Source organism: Vulpes vulpes, chromosome X (genome assembly GCF_048418805.1).
Source record: "Vulpes vulpes isolate BD-2025 chromosome X, VulVul3, whole genome shotgun sequence".
NCBI lineage: Eukaryota > Metazoa > Chordata > Mammalia > Carnivora > Canidae > Vulpes > Vulpes vulpes.
Genome location: NC_132796.1, coordinates 28370730 through 28393112, shown reverse-complemented (window position 1 = coordinate 28393112; position 22383 = coordinate 28370730). Strand labels below are relative to the sequence as shown.

Sequence of the window (22383 nt, the reverse complement as noted above, 5' to 3'; positions counted from 1 at the left end):
TCTCTGAGCCCCACGAAACCATCACTACCATCAAAATAGTGGACATATCCTTGATCTCAGAGTGTCCTCATGATGCTTTGTAACCTCTCCTACTTGTCCCTCACCCCTACCTTCACTAAGCAACTACTCACCTGCTCACTGGCAGTACAGATTCATTGCATTTTCTAGTCATATCAGTGAAGTCATACAGTGCATACTATTTTTGTTTGGCTTCTTTTAATTGGCATAATTCTTTCACACCTTGCTACCTGTCAGGAGTCCAGTCTTTTCCATGGCAAAGTAGTATTATATTGTATAGTGATACCACAGTTTCTTCATCCATTCACATGTTGAATATGTGAGTTGTTTAAAGCTGGGGCCATTACAAATGCAGCTGCTGTGAATATCCGTATACAACTTTTTCATGGACACATGCTTTCATTTCTGTCAGAATGGAAAGGATGGCTCTCAAAGTATGTCTATATTTGCCTTCTTAAGAAACTGCCCGACTGTTTTTGAAAGTGGTTATTACCATTTTACATTTCCATTGGTAATGTATAAGAATTCTACTTCCTGTTCTGAAAGTCTTTATAAATCCTTTGTATCTCTTTCACGATTTTACTTGTAACTATTTCATATCTGGCCCTCTCACTAATAATATCTAACAGCCATTAAAAGTTCAAAAGGTAGTGGGCATTGTACCAAGTATTTTACTGTCATTCTCTTATTTAATCCTCATAGCAGGGATGTATAAGAGCAATAAGTACTCTGATTTTACAGAAAAGTAAACTGAGGATAAGTAACTATAACACATTAGTGTTTAAGTCATGAATCTGACTTTTGAGCCCAGGTTGTCAGACTTGGGATCCAGTGACATTAACCAGTGTGCTATGTTCTCCTGTCCTCTTGGTCAGAGGTTATAGCACGGACCCCTTTGACTTGTGGTGAAGCTTAAAGCCCTAACTCCTTAAGGCCTTTGACAGGTGGCAAGGCTTATCTGCAGACTGTTTAAATATATAAAATAAAATAATTAACATTATAACAAAAAACAGTTGTATTGAAAGTTTTTTAGATACATTAAAAGTTACATAATACTATACATACTTCCTTATTCACACATTAACACAGTATAGTGGTAGACTTAATAACAACTGTAATTTCAAAGTAATGATGAATGTAAAAAATATTGTGGGGTATATATAGCATATATAAAAGGATTTGAAAATTTGTGACTTTACTAGCAACCAAAAATTACAAATATTGCTAATGTTACTATGTTCATAACCTACAAACAAATGAAAATCATTTTACGCTTCTGTTAGAGGCTATTATCTGAATTCTATCCATGGATCCTTGGATGCTAAGTTTAGAGATCTTGCCCTCATGCTTAAGCTCCAAGAAAATAGGATCCATATCCATTTTGACCTTCACTATATGACCAGTGCTTACCATAGTGAGTAGTAGCACAAAGCAGGTTCTACTGATCGAGTGAAGAATGGAATACAGTTTCCAAAGAGTGCACTGGACATTAGAATTTAACATTGAATAAGACACATGTGATCTCCAGAACTAAGAGTATACCAGAAAATATAAAAAATTAAAGTCATGTGACTCTGGCCAAGTTACTCAACTTCCCAGAGCCCCAGATGCCTCACATGTAAAAATCTGTCATCTTCATGGGTTCAATATGAGGACTGTACAAGAGTATCGATATAGTAGTGATACATACACACATACATACACATATGTGTGTGTGCACATATACACACAAGTATATATGTTTGTGTTGTGTATGTGAGAACAGTGCCTACCACCTTCCGTTGTATAAGCATTTGCCATTATTACGATGAAGTACAAGGTGCTATGAAACTGCATAGCAGGGGAACATAATTTTATCTAGGGGATGAAAAATGCCTCACATAGCAAATTATGTTTCAAGCTGATAACAAGATTGCATGGAAGGTAGACTATCCAAAGTGAGGCAGTCTTAAGGAAAGGTGAAACAGAAGATGCGATATCTCAGGGATGAGTGGGTGGATCAGTGGGTTAAGCATCTGATTCTTGATTTTGGCTTAGGTCATGTTCTCACCGTGAGTGGGGCTCCATGTTCAGCACAATGTGCTTGTCCATCTCCCTCTGCTCCTCTCCTGCTCCCCATGCTCATGCTTCCTCTCTCTCTAATAAATAAATAAATAAATAAATAAATAAATAAATAAATAAATAAATCTTTTTTTAAAAAAAGATGCAATATCCCTGAGACAGTAGAAGCACAGTGTTTTAGAGAAGCAAAAGGAAATTTGCTGTGGCTGGAACAAAGCGTGAAGGCAAGAGTTGAAGCTGGGGAGGTAAGTAGAGGCAATTGATATGTGGAACGATATATCATTTTTAGAAAAACTTTGATGGGTTCAAGTGGGCTCAGTTTTTTTTCTGGCATTTACAAATTAAACATAAGAAAATATAAGTTACTGATTATTATTTATGTCCAGATATGTAGGAATGATTGGTGTCTGTTACAGAATAAAATTAAAATGGAGTTAGACTAGCGAAAATGTATATATACATACACACACACCCTTTAGGGAAACACTATTCCAGAAGATGAACACTGGCATATATCTTACATGTGCTAAATAAATTATCGCTTATACTTCCATAATGTAGGTCCCCACAACATGTTTACTTTTTTGTGGGGCTGGGCAGTCGCTTTTCTCCTGAACTGAATATCTGATAGATAGTTGAAAGGGAAAGGAGATTTTTATCACTGCCCCCCTTAAAGTATCTTTCTCATGAAAACACTTAAATATTTGCCGTTTCAAACTAAAATATGAATCCTCCGAGAAAGGCATACTTAGAACTTTTAGATACAATTGCCATCATCTCTACGGTATTAACTCTGATTAAAAAAAATCCTGGTACTTGCATGGGTATCTTTAAAATGCAGAATGCATTTTCCTGAAATGAAACTTATCTACTTGGTAAACAAGTTATGTTAGAGAGTCAGCTAATTTAATTTCTTACTTTCTAAAGAAAGCAATTTTCGTAAGTCAGAATATGAAGTATAAAGTCCACTCCGGGGAGAAACAACCAGAAGCAATCTAAATGTCTCCAATATGCAAAATAAATATTTTCTAGAAAAAAAAAATCCTCCTCTTAGAAAATTTTCCATAGAACCACAGGGGCAAATTCCATTTGAGAAAGTGAACGCTATATTTTATAAAGCAGAGACGTGGAGCCGAGCACACAGCATCCTTCTTTCAAAAAGTACAATCAGAAAAGAGAGTTTTTACCCTTACAGGGCTGTGAAGATAAGTGAAAATCAGACGGAATTCTACTGTGAATAATATGATACGTGGCAAAGGAACTGTACTCTTGGTATAGTTAGGAGAAGATTTTAATCCAAAGGCTTTGCATCTGTACGGAGGACCGAGGAGATACTGAAAGAGATTTGCAGATCCACTGTTTTTTAGGCAGGAAGAATGCTCGTTAAATGCAGAACGCTGCTCTGGCTCATGTGTTTGCTCCGAGGTGTAGGTTTTGTTCGACTGACGTATCAGATAGTCAGAGTGGTTACCACACCGACGTTGTAGCAGCTGCATAATAAATGACTGAGAGAATCATGTTAGGCATGCCCACCTAACCTAACTTGAATCATGCGAAAGGGGAGCTGCTGGAATTCAAATAGACTTTCTGGTTCCCAGCAGTCGGCAGTAATAGAATGCTTTCAGGAAGATGACAGAATCAGGAGAAAGATGCTGTTTTGCACTATCTTGATTTGTTACAGCAGCCAACTTATTGGCATGATGGAGTGACAGGAAAAACAGCTGGCATGGAAGGTAGGATTATTAAAGCTATTACATCATTATGAATACAATTAGAAGCTGACCATGACAAAGCATATGTTTGAACAAGCAGCTGTTGGTAGCTGGGGTTTGTTGCCGAGCTCTTCAAACTCTGCAAACAGTGTTGCTTTTACGGAAGGGATTTTAAAATTTCCTTGTGCTGCGTTAGATTTTGGGGGGGTGTGCTTGCCTCCAACCTCAGGAAAACACTTCTGGGATAGAAATCCGTGTTAGAAGATTTTAGAATAAAGTATTTTTCAAGAGTCTGGGTTTCTCCAGGTGGATGATGACCTGGGGGTGGTGGTGGGGGATCTCTGAGGGAAATCTAACCCCAGCTCAGTTACATGCTATCTAGTAACCAGGACTGATTGATCTATTGGCATATTCAGACATTGAGAGAAATGGGGATGTGTAGAATGTTTGGATAGGTTGCAAATTGTTACACTTCGTTCCTGTTTTATAAGGAGTTTGGCTGTCAGTCTTTTCTCCTCATCAATTTTTAGCTTTTGACATTTATTCAGTCATTCTGCATTCTATGAAGAAAATACATCAATATCTCCTGCAGGGTTTTTCAACAACTCCAGCATCTGTTTCAGCTATTGAACTGTATTCACGTTTTGCCAAGTTGATGTCGACCCAGCTGGTCTATCATTTCTCGCTTGATTACTGCTCTTAATTTCTCTGTATCAGCTTGTTTCAGATAGGGCTTTTTGAAAGCTGTTAATGAAAAATGACGGAAAATGATAAATTAGTGAAGATTGGAGCATTTATTTATTTAACTCTGTTGAAACCTAAATGAGTTTTGTCTTACATTCTCTTTTGCCTGCGTACAATTTTTAGCACCCTTGTGCTGTTTTTGCAATATTTCCTTCTCATACAATCACTGGATTACACTTATAAGTACTTTGAAACAAATGAAGCATGAGCCTGGACTGTACCTGGATCCAAAAATAAAGTTTTTGGGAAAAGGGGAACAATTTAAGCTTTCTGTGGAAACTATGCATCGTTTCCATATTCTGTCTTCAGACGCTGCCATGGGGCTATGTCACTGAGTATATATCGGACCGAACATATTGAAATAATCTTTATCACCACTAGGGTAACACAAAAATAAAACCTTCAAAGCTGTTTTTAACAAGTGATTGTTTAAAACACATGTCAAATAATATAGAGATAGATTTCCGGAGTGTGAAAAGCTTGGCTGTTAATTATCTATATGATACAGATTCTTTCGGTTCTCTGCCCCATCTCTCCAGTAACCTCAGTAGCTAAATCATCCAAGTTAATAGACTATCATGTATGAACATCTAGCATGACCTTTCTGTATATATGGTATTGTTCATATGTGCTGTGTCTTTTCTGTAGTAATTGTAATATCCCAGTCAGTCTGGTCAAGGAACACTACCGGCTGTTATGTAACTTTTCCCCCCTGAATGTTAGTCCATGTTTTTCAATTACGTATTCCTGTTAGAAAAAGTGACTTAAACCAACATGTATTTCAGTAGCGGTGAATTGGTTAGAAGCTGGTTGGCTAATTATACTACTTAGATTCATCCGAATTAGTCACTAACTTATGTTTGAGAGATAGTCAAGCATTTCGAGGAGTACTTTTTAACCTTGAAGCATACACGACTGTGGTTGAATATAAAATTCATAATCCATACACAGGGCATGAGAGAAAATAGTTTTCTAGATGTATAGCTTTAGCAGCAAACGTATTTTTAATAATGTGGTGTGGACAACCTAATTATTTCCTGTTCATACTTCTGAGTGCTGTATGTGCTTTTCTCCAGTCTGTTAACAGTGCTCAATGAATCTTTGGGAAGCTCAAAGACTGGCAGAGAATTTTGCATCCAGATGATAAAGGGTTATTTCTTGGTTGGTTGACAAAAATCAGCTATATCTGTACTTTTGTTTAAAATGCAGTTCTTTTCTGCCAGTTTTATTTCCCAACTTTATAACCATTTTAAGTGATAATTCAAGTCTGGAAAAACTCTTTTGCATCACATATTTAGTGGGACTCTCCTTTTGTGAATTGTCTCCTGTGAGAAAAATCCGAGCTTCCTGTTCGCCTCACACTCCTGTTACCATAGTAACTTAAAAAAAAGAAGGTTTCCCTTTCAATGAAGATAGTGTGATTTAAATCAGCCACTGGACTCCCCAAACTGTGGGTTTTTTTGTTTGTAGTTCAGGCTGTTTCGTTTGTGACTGGGAAGTACTCTGTATTTGATTCCACTGATGAATGGAGAGGACAGACGCTAGGTGGCACCAGCTGTTGATTATTAATGGAATCTTAAAGTCTCTGGGCCACACACCTGAAAAGCAGGCATACCCTTATTGATAAATGTCTTTGTAAGAGTTGGAAATGCTGGCCAGTCTCTCCAGCTCCGAAACATGATTAGCATACAAAGTGATGAGACCATGTGAAGTCTCCAAATCCTAGTTGCTTAATTCTGTGTTTTCTGGAGAGGTTTGGGGGCGGGGGGGGGGGGCAGGAATGGGGAAGAAATGCATGAGAACAGAGTGAATGAAAGGAATGGGACAGGTGAAATGGACTCTTACCGTTTAAAAATCTTTTTAACATGGAATTGGTTCCTTGTACAAATCTCTGTGGGCTTCACCTGATTCTCTACAAACCTAGATTGTTTTTCCCAAGGTGTCCATATTATAAAGGCAGCTGTAGCAACTACTTGTCTCTTTTAGGTAAAAATCCAATTAAGCATCATTATTTTTAATTCAGTAATGTCCCTGAGTTCTTCTTTAATGAGAATACTGTGCAGTGAAAATGCCCACTTGTGATTGAGTTGCCCACCTTCAGATGTATCCCTTCATCCAGAAAGACGAGCAGAGGGAGATGTTCCCAGTTAAGAAATCTTCCAAAACTGAGAATATGAATTTTTGTTTTTAAGCCACTCAGTCTGTGACATTTTGTTGTGACAGCTCCGGCTAACCAGTACATCTTCTGTTCCTTGTTTATCAAGTGACTTTTATCTTGAAAATGTGTTGAATATTAGCACAGTGCTGTTTCTGCATCAATAAAAATGACCATGTGTAAAAAAAAAAATTCTTTAAGATCTTTTGCCCCGAGAAGCTTGTCTCTTCCTATTATCCTCCAATTCTCATGTTGTCTAAATTTGAGGAATGAAAAAGCTAATAAAAACAAAAACCACATAGGCGTGTGTGTGCACACACAGACCCAGACACACACACATACTTCTGACAAAAGAATCAAAACTCTTTAAAAAGAGAGTGCTACGATGGTATTTAAAATTGGTCCTGGAGTTAAACCAAAATGAGCAAGAAGGAAGGAGGTCCGTAATTAGGGTGAGGATATTAACTCTTCACGTTGGAATTTTTTAAGAAAAATAAGCAATATTTGTCCCTCATTGGGAATAAGCAAAAATTCCTGAGGATTTTTTGGGGGGTTTGGAATGAGGATTGGTTTTAGGGCTGCTTTAGAATGAGGGGAAAGGTAATACCAACCAGGTTCTCCAAGATTCTACAAAACCGTATTTGATTTAGCCACCTATCTTGATTATACTGTGGGATTTGCTGAAGATTTTTGTGATTTAGTCAAGATGGAGAAATGTTTTCCATTTGATATGTCTGAAAGATTAATTAAATTACTAAATTATTCTGCCTTGGGTACATTAATTGAATCATTGTAAACCAGGAAGCATCCTAGTCCTATTCATTTGGCTCTATCTGATTTGGACCTAATTTCTCATAGTGTGCTCTGTAATTCTAACATTGGCTCTGCTTGGTTTGTGAAATATTAATACCCAAAACATGAAGGAAGATCAAAATAGTTTAGCTGGAGAGGAGAACAAATATATTGTATTATTCTAATACTGAAGGATTATGACCCCCTGGGAAAAGCAATGAGGCCAAAAAGATGAATCTCCCTCAGAATAAGATCCTGCACTAAGGTTCAAAAATCAATCCAAGTACAGTATGGGAGACAGTTAACGCTTAACAATAAGTCATTGAAAAAGACTTAATGATTTTTTTGGCCTTAGTTTGAACATCAGTCATAGTCTCATACAGCATTGAAACAAAATAAAACGGAGATGTTGGACATTTATCCTTTGAGGAAGGAAACAAAAAACATGTTTTAGAAGGAGAGGAACATCGTGGTCTCGGGAACTTTAACATTTGGGAGAGTATTCAGTGAAAAAGATCTGGATGCTGAAAAGTTCTAAGAATGAGAATGTGTGAGAGGCATCAAAGGTCCTAGAAAAGGGAAAAGTTGAAGAATGCTTGAATGAACAAGAAAAAAGAAAACTTTCTTCAACTATTAAATGAGCTATAATGTAAAAGAGGGATCAGACTTATTTGTGTATCTCTGAAAGACCCAAAAATAATCTTCCAATCAATTGTATAAGCAGAGAAGTGGCTACTTTGTGAGGTCCTTCACTCCTTGTTCGAAAGCATTCAGGGTTAGGAGTTGATTTCCTGCCATAAAGAGAAATTTAAGAAGGAGATATCTGATATAATTTCTAATTTTGAGAATCTGTAATCCTAATCATTTCATGAAAAACGTATTCCCCTTTTCAGGTCTTTCATTGCATGTCTCTACAAGCTCCAGGCTAGGAGTCAGCAAATTGTGTCCTACAATTCTTTCTGGTTGGCCAGCTAGCTGAGAATGGCTTTTACATTTCTGAATGAATTGTTTTAGAAGATGGGTAATATTTTGTGACATAGGAAAATGACACGAAACTTCAATTTCAGTGCCTATTAATAAAGTTTTAGTGGGAGATAGCCACACCTGCTTGTTTACATATTGTATAGCTGTGAAGTAGTTAGGACAGAGACCATAAGGGGCCATAAGGCCAAAACTATACACTATCTGGCCCTTGGTAGCAAGAGTTTGCTGGCCTCATCTCTAAACCGTGTGATAACTTCACTATTTGCTGATTAAATACTGTCAGAAACAAGCTAGATCACAGCTAAATATCATCGGAAGGCCACAAACATAATTGTGACCACCCATAGTATTGAAATACTACAGACTTGGAAAAGTGATCAGATATACAGCCGAAGAGTTCCTGATGGGACCATTTTGGCTGTTACTGTATTGAGAGATTTGACTTGCTGAGGAATGTTTATTATTTAATGTCAGGAGGAGAAAATTTGAGGTCTCTGCAGTCACTGACATATATCTTCTTTGCCTAGGCCCATTGATTTTGCTGAGCTTATCTATTTGCTCAGATTCAGTTATTTGTATGGTTCCTCTTCAGATATTAAGTGATTTCACTAGACTTCCAGAAAGTGCAGAAGTCAATGAAAAACAAGGTAAAGTGAGTGGAAATCACTTCTTGTAGCTATCCTTTTCCCTCTGCATAGGTCTATAAAGTCTGTAAGCAGCTTTTGCCTTACCGAATTCTGGACAGGTTGTCACCTTTTAAAAAAGATGAGGGTTTTCTTGATCAAATGTGGTCTGGAGGGGATCAAAGAATAGCAAAATAAGAGTCTATCTGTGCACTGCGATAGAAAAGAACAGTTGAGGCTGTTAGAATGTGATTGATAAGACATGCTAGAGTTAAAAGTTAACAGTGAGATATTTATATTTCCCTGAACACATGGATATAAGAGAAGGGATTTTTTTTTCAAATCATATGAGAAACCTTAATCAGGTCCTAAGCATAAAATTAAAGGATTCTGGATTTACCATCGTAAATGACAATCTCCATAATTCTACGATTGTGAAACTAAAATCCCTGCATTTTTCCCCAGGGCAGTGTATCATTTCTGTTCACTGGTAGCACTGGAAATTCCTATAAAACCCATAGGATTCTTATTTTATTTCCATGAGGATGTTACTGAGCAGCTATCTTGTGATGCCTGTCTCTATGGTAACAGATACAAGGCTTAAGGGTCTGAAGGAAAGTCTTCCTATTGGTTTAGGGATATGGAGCGATGAGGGCGACTCACCGAGGAAGAGGATAAGCTAATGGGAGGCAAAAGAGACCATTGAGAAAAAAACTGTCACGAGGGAACTGTTTTGTGTGTGAAAACAGTTTCATTTCCTCTTTATCTTAGAATGCAATAAAATCCAACATGTAAGTAAAGTTAAAAAAAGAGAGAGAAGATTCTTAAAAAGTATTGTTTCCAACCATCCAGTCAATTTTATGTAATTGTAGGCACACAAATCTTTCTCTTAGTTGGCTTGCTCTTCGCTTTGCCGGAAAAGATTGCTTCTTGCCTGACATTGATAAGAGGAGGACTTCTACCCCTGGCAAATTTAGTTCTTGTTATTGCTATCAAAGATTTTGATCTTTTTCTTGATTTCAAGGGTAAGAATATTGAGCTCTGGCTGGCATTCCTCATAATCACGGAGCTTCTCAGGGAATGAGGAAAAGTACCCAGCCCTTCCAATATATTCTTTTTAGGTCTGTTTCTACTAAAGACCAGTAGCAAGTAAAACGAGCATACTGCTTATTTGAAAAATGAGCATTTTGTATAGTGTGTTGTGTTGGGTAAGATTTTCTGTTTTTCCATGTTTTATTTTGGATTTTTTAATTTAAAATAATAAAAGCAAAAAACCCAGAGGTTTAAAAGTAATTCGTTTTCCATTTATTTCACTTTTTCCTTATCTTTTAGTTTAGCAAATATGAACTCACCATGGTTTAGTTGTTTTAGAAAGGAGATGAATGTGACTCTTCTTTCCCTTTGATTTAAAGTATATTTCAAGGTGTTATCAAGTAGCCAAACGTATTTAAAATATTTGTACAATTTAGATGTCCTTCAGAAAAATATATCCCAGAAGGCAGAGATAGTTGTCTGACTGTGGAACTCTTAAACATATTTTCTGCATTAAGACAGGTATTGTTGCTTCATTTATCCTGTTGTCTTCATATATTATAGGTTAGGGTCAAAGGAAAAAAATAATAAAATAATAGCAATTGAGCAAACAATCACAACTTGAAGGAAAATTTAGCTTTATGGGAGTCGAAGAGAAATACACATCAAGTGACATTTTATAAATTAAAACATATTGTTTATTATTCACAGGTCATAGTGCTTAAAAGCTTTAAGTGTTTTTTATTTTTTAACCTTAAGAAATGTATAGATTCTCTGTGTAGATATAACTTTTCACAAGTTTAATTCACTCTGTAGATATTAATAAAAAATATTTTCAGAGCTTGCTCACATGGTCTTTAAATGAAATGAAAAAAATAGCATAAGCTGTAATATTGCCATACGTTCTTTGATAATTTTGGAAAATCAGTTTTTTTTGAAAGAAAACCTTGTTTAGAATTCTGCACATTTTGAATCATAAGCAATAATTGCAATATAAATTGAGGTTTCTGAAGAAAGCAAGGTGTCTTGAAATATTACGCATGTGTACTGTCTTTGGAAATGTAAGACATGCCCAGTGTATGTCTAACATGACTGGCCTCCAGAAAACTAATTTTGTGGAGTTTGGGGCTTACAGAATCCAAAGTACAGTGCAGGGAATACGCAAATGGGTAAAAAGATTGTCTGAGCTAAAGGACTGTAGAAAATAAAGATGAAAAGATAATCTTGTGGACAAACGTTTGCACAGAAAGTGGGGGGATGGCTGGACTGCAAGGTTGGAGAGTACACAAAGATTAATCACTGTCCGGATACACTAGAAGGTAAATGGTGCCTATCAAAGTTCCCACATAATATTGTCATTGCCTGGCAATCGAGAGACAAATACAAATAACAAAGAAGAAAAAGCTGGTGTGGGGGGGTGCTCAGCAGCGTCCATCTGCTCTGCTAATGGCATTGTTACAATTGATTGTAATGCTCCCAGGATAAAGCATAAGGACCATCATATTCTCTTTTTTAAAAATAGAAGCAGAGATGATATACGTTAGTCTCAGGTGTACAGCCTAGTGATGCAACAGTTGAATACATTACAAAATGCTCACCAGAAAAAAAAAAAAAAAACAAAAAAAACAAAAAAAAACACAAAATGCTCACCAGGATGAGTGTAGTTACCATCTGAAAAGACCATCGTATTCTGATTTTACTAGCACACATCTCTGCCTTAACATATTACAGGGGGAATTATGCATTACAGTGCCAATTAGGCTGGATTATGGAAAATGACGTTAATTTTAACCTGAAACTTGATGGGTTTTACGCAAGTTGTAGGACTTAATTTATGTTCTGTGACAAGCGTGATAAAGAGGAGATTGAGTCAAAGGCTGCCCGTGATAGAAATGTTAATGCTGTGAGTAGGAATCTCAGGTTCAGCAGCCTTTGCCTGCTGACCCATTCATGGGCTGGCTCTGGTGGCCATGGTGGTAAGGGGCAGAGCCCACTTCTCCATTAGGACATCCAGAACACGATTAGAGGTCACTGACTGAAGTGACACATTTCTGCACCTTTCCATTCATCCAACAAATATTTATTAATAACTTCTGTCACGTTCTGTATTAGGGCAAGATGACTAAGATACAGTTCCCTAAGGGATTTAGATAGGAATCTGTTTTACATGGATGAGGACAGAAAAATATCTATAGTGACAGCTTACTAGGGGGTAGCAGCCACTGTGAATCCAAACAGAAAAGCCAGTTTGGGAATGAGTTCTAGAAGCTTCCTGGGTTCCTCATGTGAGTGATGTAGAACAACTGGCAAGTCCATCAAAGACCAAAATGATAGCTGAAGGGAAAGAATACAAATTCAGTGAAAAATGGTTAGTAATTCAAAGTAAAGAGTGAAGTAGCATAAGATTTCACTCAAAATAAGGAGGAGCGTGCCTACCAAACATTGCCTATCTTCACTGAAATCAGATTTCAGAGGCAGAACTTTACACTGTTGTAAAGTCAGTGGCAGACAATGAGATTGCACCTTTTTCAACCTATGTGAACCTGGCCATGCAAACTTTGCCTCAGGAGGTTTAAAAAAGAAAACCAACAATTATTATTTATCTTTGTAGGCTATGTATAACTATCCCTGGGAGCTCTTCCATTTGTTATCTTTAGAGAAATAATCATATTGTCTTATCTCATTTTATATACATCTTTAATCAGAAGCTACCTGAAAATATTTCACCTATGTTTACATTCATCACAGAATTAGACCTCATAGATTACACAGGAGGGCTTTTTACACAGGATGACATTTTATATAGGATAGGCCTAGCGCTACGTAGACCTAATTATAACATGAGGAGATAGTGTTAAATCATGAAGGTTTCATCCAACTTGGGCAGCATCCAATTTAACTGGTCTACACCTTCCCTCCTGACTCCTAGGAACTTAAAAATACAAGTTTGCATTGGAATTTGGAATAAAAGATAATGATATTCTCTGAATGATTGCATGGTCTAGAAAGTCTATCTTCCATCTTCCCTCTTCATTACTCTTTCCTTTCCTGTCACAGTCCTTCTCTCTTCATACAATAGAATTGTGTGTGCATGTGTGTGTGTGTGTGTGCATTCATGCATGTATGTGCATCTCTACCTGTCTCTGGCTCTCTCGAGTAATTTAGATACATTGGGTAAAAGCAAGGAAAATTTCCTCCCAACATTCTTTATTGTACCAATTTTCCTTTGTAGGTGAAAGCAATTCTGTGTACCTTGGTTTTTAAAACTCTTTTATTGAAATATAACACAAATCAGTAAGAGTGCACAAATCAGTAAGTGTGCAACTTAATGAAATTTAACAGAGAATATCCCAGTGACTACTCAAAGTGAGAAAACAACATTACCAGCATTCCCAAACCTCAGTCTTACCCTTTCTCAGTCAATACTCACCCAATGAGAAGCATTATACTGACTTCTGACGTACCATAGATAGGCCATTTCCAAAATTTATTTTGTTGGGAATATATAGTGTGTCTTCTGTTGTGTCTGACTTCTGTTTTTCATCATTATATTTGTGAGATTTATCTATTATGTTGCTTGTAGATGGGATTCAGTCATTTTCAGGATTGTATAGTATGTCATCACATGGATATACCATAATTTGCTTGCTCCTTTTACTGTTGATGGACATTTGGATTGATTATACTTGGGGACTTTAAAAATAATGCCGCCCTGAATATTGTTGTACATTTTACACATACACATACATTTCTGGTATGTGAATATCAAGAAACAAAATTGCTGGATCACTGAAGAGCCAAGTACCTGCCTTTAGTTGATAATGCTGAGTAGTTTTTTAACATGGGTAAACCAACTTATTAACCATCAGTTTATGAAAGTTTTGGATACTATTACCAATAATTAGTATTATCAGTGTATAATTTTAGCTATCTGGCTATCTCATTGTCATTTGATTTCCCTTTTTTCTAATGACTAATGACTTGGAGAGCCCTTAGAAGTGTGTATTGAGGGGATCCCTGAGTGGCTCAGCGGTTCAGCGCCTGCCTTTGGCCCAGGGCATGGTCCTGGAGTCCCGGGATCGAGTCCTATGTCAGGCTCCCTGCATGGAGCCTGCTCCTCCCTCTGCCTGTGTCTCTGCCTCTCTCTCTCTCTCTCTCTCTCTCTCTCTATCATGAATAAATAAATAAAATCTTTTAAAAAAAGAAAAAGATAAAACATTTTTTAAAAAAAGAAGTGTGTATTGGTCATGTGGAAGTTACCTTTAGCATGGGGACTGTTCTAGTCTCATCCTTAATTTTCTGTTGAGATGCCATGTGTTTTTTTTTATTGTGAACATTGTGTTTATTATATTTATAGCATGCATCTAGATAGATACATTTTATAGAAGCCTAGAATTTAAAGCCCAGAAACTCTTAAAGAATACTTAGTCCAGTCTCTTAATTTGACAGATGAGGAAACTGGGACCTATAGAGATAAATTGACTTGCTTAACACTTCTTGTAGTTAGGAGTAAGACCAGAAATAGAACAGAAGTCTCTGAACAGTGAAGTGTGACTTTTTCTATTAAACCGCATAGTCTTTAGTCTCTTCTAATATGGTGACTCAAACTCCTTGTTTGTCTAGAAAAGCCAAGAAATGCATGATACAGTTATTATAATAGCAAGTACAGTGATGCATGATTCATCTCATTGATTCTCTGAACAGAAATATCCCCCAGTAACCAACTCTTGTATAGCATGGCTATGCAAAATTTACACTTCAATTTCTTTTTGGTGTTTTATTTTTCCTCTTTCATGTCTTTGTTATTGCATTCAGCTTGCTCTCATATTTATTCTTGTCACTTCTATCATCTCATTCTACATGAGGTCCAAATTCAAGAAAGTCCAGTTTTTCCATGGTGGATTCATAAGAATGTTATTTTTCTAATATTGTTCTTCCAAATGGGAGTAAATTCAGGTTGCAGAACCTCATTACTAATCTAATAATACCAATTATTTCTTGGAAAAAATTATATTCTAGATAACAGCACTTGGTATTTTTCATGCATTATTTTAGATAGCACTTTGAACAACCCCAACATATGTGTTATCACCATATTACTGATCCAGAAAGTGAGCCTTAGTAACTTTAAGCTACTTGTGAGACAGCTGGAAATTGAACCAGATTTATCAAATCTCAAACATCACACTCTGTACACGATTACACCCTACATGCTTGGAAGGAAACTAATATAACAATAGAGGTTTGGGACACTACCTGCTTTTACTGCTTCTGCAGTGGGTGTCACAGATGGCCCCAGTCTTCTAGTATCATTTAAATATTTCACTTTTGTGTTCTTTTTTTCAAAGTGGTAATCAGAGCACTTCGGTGCTTTTTTGGTGTTGGCTTTCCTAGTTTTATTGACTGAACCGAACTCTTGATAATAGAACAACCTAAATACTGACAGGTAGGTTCATATCCATAGACTACATTTTAGCTGAATTTTCTTCTGCTAAGAAGCCTGACCTATTTTAAGAGTCTTCGATTTCGTTTCTTTTGAGCAGTTTATTTTAGGATCTGATTATTTCTCACCTAGATTTTAATTCCAAATATTTCTTGCTGCTGTTCGTTTGTCGGATCTTTCTACCGATGGCTGAGAATCAGCCCTTTGCCAGAGTGAGTTCCCTTGCCACACCTCCCTGGTTTCATGCAGAGCGGACACATGCTGGTGCCTCCTTCTAGAAATCTGAATCTACATGAGTTACCTAGCATGTTCTTTTTGTCTTGAATGAGAGAAGCACATTTAAACAATTATTTTGTAATTATTTCACTGTGTCTGAACAAATAGAGATGGCTTTATACCGAGGATCTCTAATTCATAGGCATTTAGAGAATGCTTTGATGCTCATTGTATTCACATAAAACCATATGCAGTAACTTTAGTAAGAAGTATCATTTTCTCATCATTCAGATCCATATCTCTTTGTGATTTAGGTTTCTCTTAGCCCCACTGTCTGCTTTCCATACCACCTGTAATCACTGACTTAGTTCAGATCCCTGTAGCTCACTTTGAATACCATGATAGCTTCCTAACTAACCTGTGGGTCTTGGGGCTCCCCAGTTTACTCTTCACAGAGGCTGCTAGGCTGATATCTCTCAGAAGCCAAATTTAACGTGTCCCTCCCCTGCTTAAATCCACAGGTGGCTCCCCATTGCTTTCAGGATATAATTCAAATAACTTGTATGGAAGAAAAGGCCCCTTACAACATTTCTTCTGCCTTGCTATACGGTCTGATTTTTCAGCCACCATATGATTGCCTTACCCTAGTCTTAGGAACAGTTCTCTGAATGGAGCATGCTCCCCTGCCTCATGCCATTGTGAATGTTGACCCCACTTCATGCTCTGAAGACATCTTTACTCCCCCATATTCACTTGTTGCATATCCTATAATTCTCCCAGATGATATAGATGATGGCTCTTCTTCATCTTTGGATGAATCATATACCCCTGTGTATACTCACATAGCATCCTTCTCACCTCTGGGTTAATGCTTAGCTGTCTCTGCCATATACTTTTCAGGTTATTTGTTTCTTTATAGGGATTATTGGTTCCTGAAGATTGTTATTTCCCCTCTCATGCTTTATCCTTTGCAAAGCAACAGGGGAAAGAGTGACTCATATTTTACTTACAGCTGGAATGAATTACAAAGCCAGAGGTAATAAGAGTTCTTTCAGTCCTCACAGAGCATTATTTTAATTTCACCCTTTTTCACTCCAGTGTACTAACCGTAGTGCTTAATAGGTAAATTGAGCACGTGATGGTTTTGGTGCATTTTGTGCTGGTGGAAGTTGGCGTATTTAGCTTTGATAGTATAATAGTTATCCTACATATTGGAAATGCATAGAGCATAGTACTTCAAAGTGTATTTCCCTTGCAATTTACACATTACCTCCAGCCAAGGTCTTAATTCACTCAAATCATCTACTAAGGAAACAATAAAAATAATTTAGTGAAATGATCAAGTAAGATCGCAGAAGAGTAAGTTCAAGGTAAACAAGTTCAGGCATATTAGTAATGTGAAACAAAGTGAAAATGTGGCCATTTGATTCCTTCTTCCATCACTCATAGGAAATGATGGGCTTTTCCAGTCACCCAGCTGTGCTGTTTCTCATGGCTGTTATAAAGTATCCCTGAAGTTAAAAGTATATATCCAGTTCCATCCCGCCACCACCACTGAATTTTCATTAGGAAATGAGAACTACATTCAAAAGGGTTCCAGTGTGGAAAGTAGGGTATATACAATGCCAGCAGTAGAAAAGCGGTCCACCTCAGGTCCACATCTGGACGGTCTACCACATAACCAGTTCCTTGCAGCTGCAAAGAGAGGCAGAGTTCAATGGACATATCCAGCGATATGGGATGTTCACACCCCCCTTGCTCTAATACACAGCTTTGTGATAGTAGGGAATTAATAAGGAAGTAAACAAACTTAGTTTCTTATAATCCATTAAATCATTTCTGTGGAGGGAAAAAATTCAAAGATGCGTGAATGTGTAGCAAAGCGGTTCCAAAATGTATCCATTCTTTACAGTTCTCTGTGACAAGAAGCCACATGCCAGGAGCTATGCATATTTAATTATTTATTTTGATGCTTTTCACAGAATTTCTATTCATTCTTTATGGATATTTATATACAGTCCTTTTCTCATGTAGTGGAATTTAGTGCACTGTGTTTAAAAGATACATTGACAGAATTCATTTGTGCATATTACAGTATTTATTAGGGAATGAAACAGTCATTTGTAGAATTATAGTAACCAAAGAAGGTGATACATTTTATTGTATTGTTCATGAAAATAAGATGTTGTGACTACATTTACAAAACACTGTAAATATGATGACACTTGTTGTATAGTTTATAAACAAACATTGATCTTGGATGCAAGAATGGGTTGGATGAAAGGTAAGGGAACATATGGCCATAATCTCTATAAGGAATGCATTCAAGATTGCCTATTAAAAGAATGCATAATTGCTTGTTTTCCATTTTTGAAAAAATAATACCTCTTGATAATCATTTGTGTCCAGATGAATCAAAGGAAAATCTTTACAACCTTTAATGTAGCAGAGCTAGAGGATAAATTCTGGTCTAAAATACATGGGACAAGTGAGAGAATTGATCATGGTATGAGACCAGTGACCTCCGTCACTGTATTGGCCAGTGTGCTGGTATCAGCCAATATGGGACACATCAGCACAGGTCCAGGTGGAAGCCTTCTCCAACCAGATGGATTTGCTGGTACTTTTAATTGATTGAAGGAGTATCCATTTTTATGAGAAATATTTCAAATGTAAAATGGAAACTTCTCTGAAGGTTAAGTTTTTTACACATTAAGGCTCATTCTAATACAAATACAATGTAATTACTAATAAACTAGCTAACATTATAATAGTGATGAAGTCTATAAAATTTTGATTTCAAGTACAGTATCGTTTCAACAAAACTGAAAGGTTATTTCATTCTTTTGAAAAGAATTAAAGTGACATACTTCTAACAGTGCATGCGCAGTTGCTAGACCCTTATAACAGGGGGTCTGAATGCCTTCCACTCTATTCTAAGAAACCACCATTCCCATATATGCCTCCAACTTCATACTACAATTTGATTCTTTGTCTCATGGTTTCCATTTGCTTTGGGGCTAACTGAAAGAAAGTGTCCTGGAGGTAAGATTATTTGGAATTGCCTGTGACACCGATTCGGTGAGAGGCAATAGCAAATACTCCATCTTTCTTGTCTCTCAGATGAGACAATTCTGTTTCCTAGAGGTCCCAAGTGGTATTAAGCCTCAGTTGAACACAGTGACAGTGAGCTCATCAACGTACACTGTGCTGGCTTCATTTTCTTGTCACTCACATCCTTACTGTGTTTCCCAGGATCACCTCTGAAATAAATTATTTGTGTTCAAATCCTCTTCTTAGTGTCTGCTTCTGGGAAAATCCAACCCCAAAAAACATTATCAGTAGTTTCACCTCTAATTTAATTTTCATCAATTTTTATCAAGTAAGTGTATTTGGGAAAATAATAAGGGCAATCATCGAAAGATGCATTGGTTTGGGAGTTAAGGAACCTTAGAAATAACACACCAGTTTTATCATTTGTCATTTGGCAGTAGTCATTATCATTTTGGGCCTTGTCTTTTCATCTGAAAAATGGAAGCATCAGATCACATATGGGTAAAGACAAAAAAAAAATGGAAAGGATAAAAAACTAGCATCCCATCATGTATGGTTGCTTAATAGTAGTTTCCAGGAGTGCTGTGACAAATTTCCAAACTGTCCAAAACCAGTGGGAAAATATGTCATTATTTAATGCCATGTGTACCAGCATAAATGCAATGGGAATGAAAATGGATATTCCATATTTTTATCATCTCTAAATAGGTTAGATCAGTTTTCATGTTTTTTTAATATTCAGAATACATTCTCTAAAAGAAATTTTATGTGGAAGCCCAACAGCACAACAAAACAAGTTGAAAATGTAGGCATTTTATACGAAAAGTGAGAAGGGAAATTAATTCCCACTTGCTTCCACTTCTGCCCTACAAGCATAGTGATCATACCCTTAGAACTTGAAAAAAAGCTACTGTATTAGATAATGTCTATGACTGCTTCCAACACTCTCAATCTAGAAATAGGTTTATTTACTTATTTAACTACACCCTGGAAACAGCCAACAGGTAACTTTAAACTGGTAATGCCTAAATATACCAAGCAAGACTGAGTACATAAATGTATACAACTGCACAAATAATGCTGCCCAATGCTGACAAAGATAGGATGTCTGGGACCATTTGGCTGGGGCAGGGAGGGGGACTACATGTGATAATACTAAAGGCTAAATTTTCTTAGAGATGGTAGTCTGACCGCCAAAGCCCGTATTGCCATTGAAAGATTTCTTTAAATTCAACTATCATAGTACTCGTCTTATGCTGAGCATTGAGAGCTTTGGAAAGATTAATCAGAGGTGATTTCTGCCCTTGAAGCTGACAAGGATTGGAGGAGAAATGTCACAGTCAGAATATATGACTCCTGTGATATATCACCACTCCCCCTTTACCCTCGAGCCCTCTTCCTCCTGCTCTTGTGGCCATGGCCCCTGACATTGTGGTAAAACAAAACATCAGTGTGGGAAAAGATACTGAATTTCTAAAGGAAATAATTTACTGGAATCATTGGCAAATGGTGTCTGTCATGCAGTAACAATCAGGTCACATCCTTTTTTTGTTCAAGCCTAACGTGGGGGAAACTTTCCCTGAGATTTTATAAGCAACAAGTAACACAGTTCCTATTACTTCCCTGTGTGGCTCTTTTCTTGTGTCTTTACAATATCATGAGAACTACGAGAAAGGCTCCTGATGCTGCCATGTGTAGTACTGGATGATTTTTAATTTCATTCAGTCTTTGAACAGTCCCTCACCCATTCATCAAAAATTATAATTGACTATGTTTACACATGGAAATGATGAAATACACATTTTCTTACTTTTCTGTTCTAGATTATCATTCATGGAGGCCCCATAACTGACCCCAGCAATTCTCTGTCCTCACCTTAATGGAAGTATTACGATGTAATTAGCTGGAGAGATTGAAAGCACGAAAGAAACCATTATGAACAGACTACCCATTTAAGTCAGCTTGTCACATTTTAATAGAGGGAAAAGGTTGAAGGTTTTCTTATCTGAGTGCAGGCCCCATTTTCTTATAATACTTGTCTTCCATATGATTCACATCTGTTCTGTCTGTGATGTTAGGAAAGATGATGATGGTGAAGGTGATAATGATGATGACTCCTCATAATGGAGAGCTATAATAGCAGGTAGAATGTGGTAAATAGTAAAAAAAAAAAAAAAAAAAAAGAATGGTAGATAAATCTCAGAGGTGTTCAGAGCAAGGTGAGGATGACCCTGAGTTTTTCTTTCCTGTCTCTCTAGGTGTTTTAGACACATCTGCTGTGTGTGCATGTGTGTGTCTGGGGGGGGGGCAGGGAGGAGTTCAACTCAACTTACGCAATTTTGTCCCGTATTCCTATATACATTATTCTTATGAGTATCTATTCATTATCATTTCCCTTTTTCCTTTTTTTTAAGATTTTATTTATTCATGAGAGAGACACAGGGAGAGAGAGAGAGAGAGAGAGAGAGGCAGGCAGAGGAAGAAGCAGGCTCCATGCAGGGAGCCCAACGTGGGACTCAATCCCGGGTCTCCAGGATCAGGCCCTGGGCTGAAGGCAGTGCTAAACCGCTGAGCCACCAGGCTGCCTATTTCCCTTTTTCTGATTATGGATGCACTGATTCTTTTTGATAGTACTCACTGTGAACGAACTACCATCATATAACACGTTGTTAGTAAAACTAGGAAAATGTATTGGGAGTGTTCTGTGGATAACAGAGTGTCAAGGAAAAAATCATTTGATTTGGGAAGAGAGAGTAAGAGAGTAAGGCCAATTCTCTAATTCTTGAGAATGATTGAGACTAGGGAAGTAGGGACGCCTGGGTGGCTCAGCGATTGAGTGTCTGCCTTTGACTCAGGGTGTGATCCCAGGATCCAGGATTGAGTCCCACATCAGGCTCCTTGCAGGGATCCTGCTTCTCCCTCTGCCTGTTTTTCTGCCTCTCTCTGTGTGTCTCTCATGAATAAATAAATAAAATCCTTTAAAAAACAAAAATAAAACCAAACATAAAAAAATATTAATAATGGAGAAAAGAAATTACAATCTTCAGGTCAAAAATGATCAAACAGCCATTTCACATGGTTCAACTTATATATTCATCTTAGATAGCATTTCATTCATTGATAGATGATAGATAGATAGATAGATAGATAGATAGATAGATGAATGAAACAATTAGTAGTGTACTCCAGAGGAGTACACTCCAGAGGAGTGAAGTTCTACTGAAACAACTGCTTTACATTGGTATATACATTTGATTGAATGACTTAAAGTTTAAAGGTTTTAGGAGCTTAAAAGATAGATATTTACACATTTACTTCCCCAGTCTGATGATTTTGTATATAAAATCTATATGCTCCCCTACTGAAATCAGAAAAGTGAAAAAGTTCTCTTCTGTAGCAATCTTCTTAATCCCATGTAATCTTTATACTGTTAGAAATGCACTGGACTGCAAAGGAAGAGACAACTGGGGAGTTAACTATGAGTATAAATTTTTCTATATTTAATCAAATTTACCTAACTCTAAATCAAATAAATTTGGCTGAAACCAG

General features: G+C 37.0%; 1 protein-coding gene across 2 annotated transcripts in view; it reads left to right on the top strand.

Annotated features, from left to right (window-relative positions):
• DMD (dystrophin) overlaps window positions 1-22383 on the top strand; it is a 2426617-nt gene that overhangs the window by 267339 nt on the left and 2136895 nt on the right. The window contains exon 1 of one of the 2 annotated variants that reach the window (XM_072743156.1): window positions 3422-3812. The exons of the other annotated variant lie outside the window; for it this stretch is intronic. Coding sequence (XP_072599257.1) covers window positions 3806-3812 — 7 coding nt within the window. The 5' untranslated portion in view covers window positions 3422-3805. Of the gene's footprint in view, window positions 1-3421; window positions 3813-22383 lie in introns of those variants that run through there. 2 annotated transcript variants of the gene reach the window in all.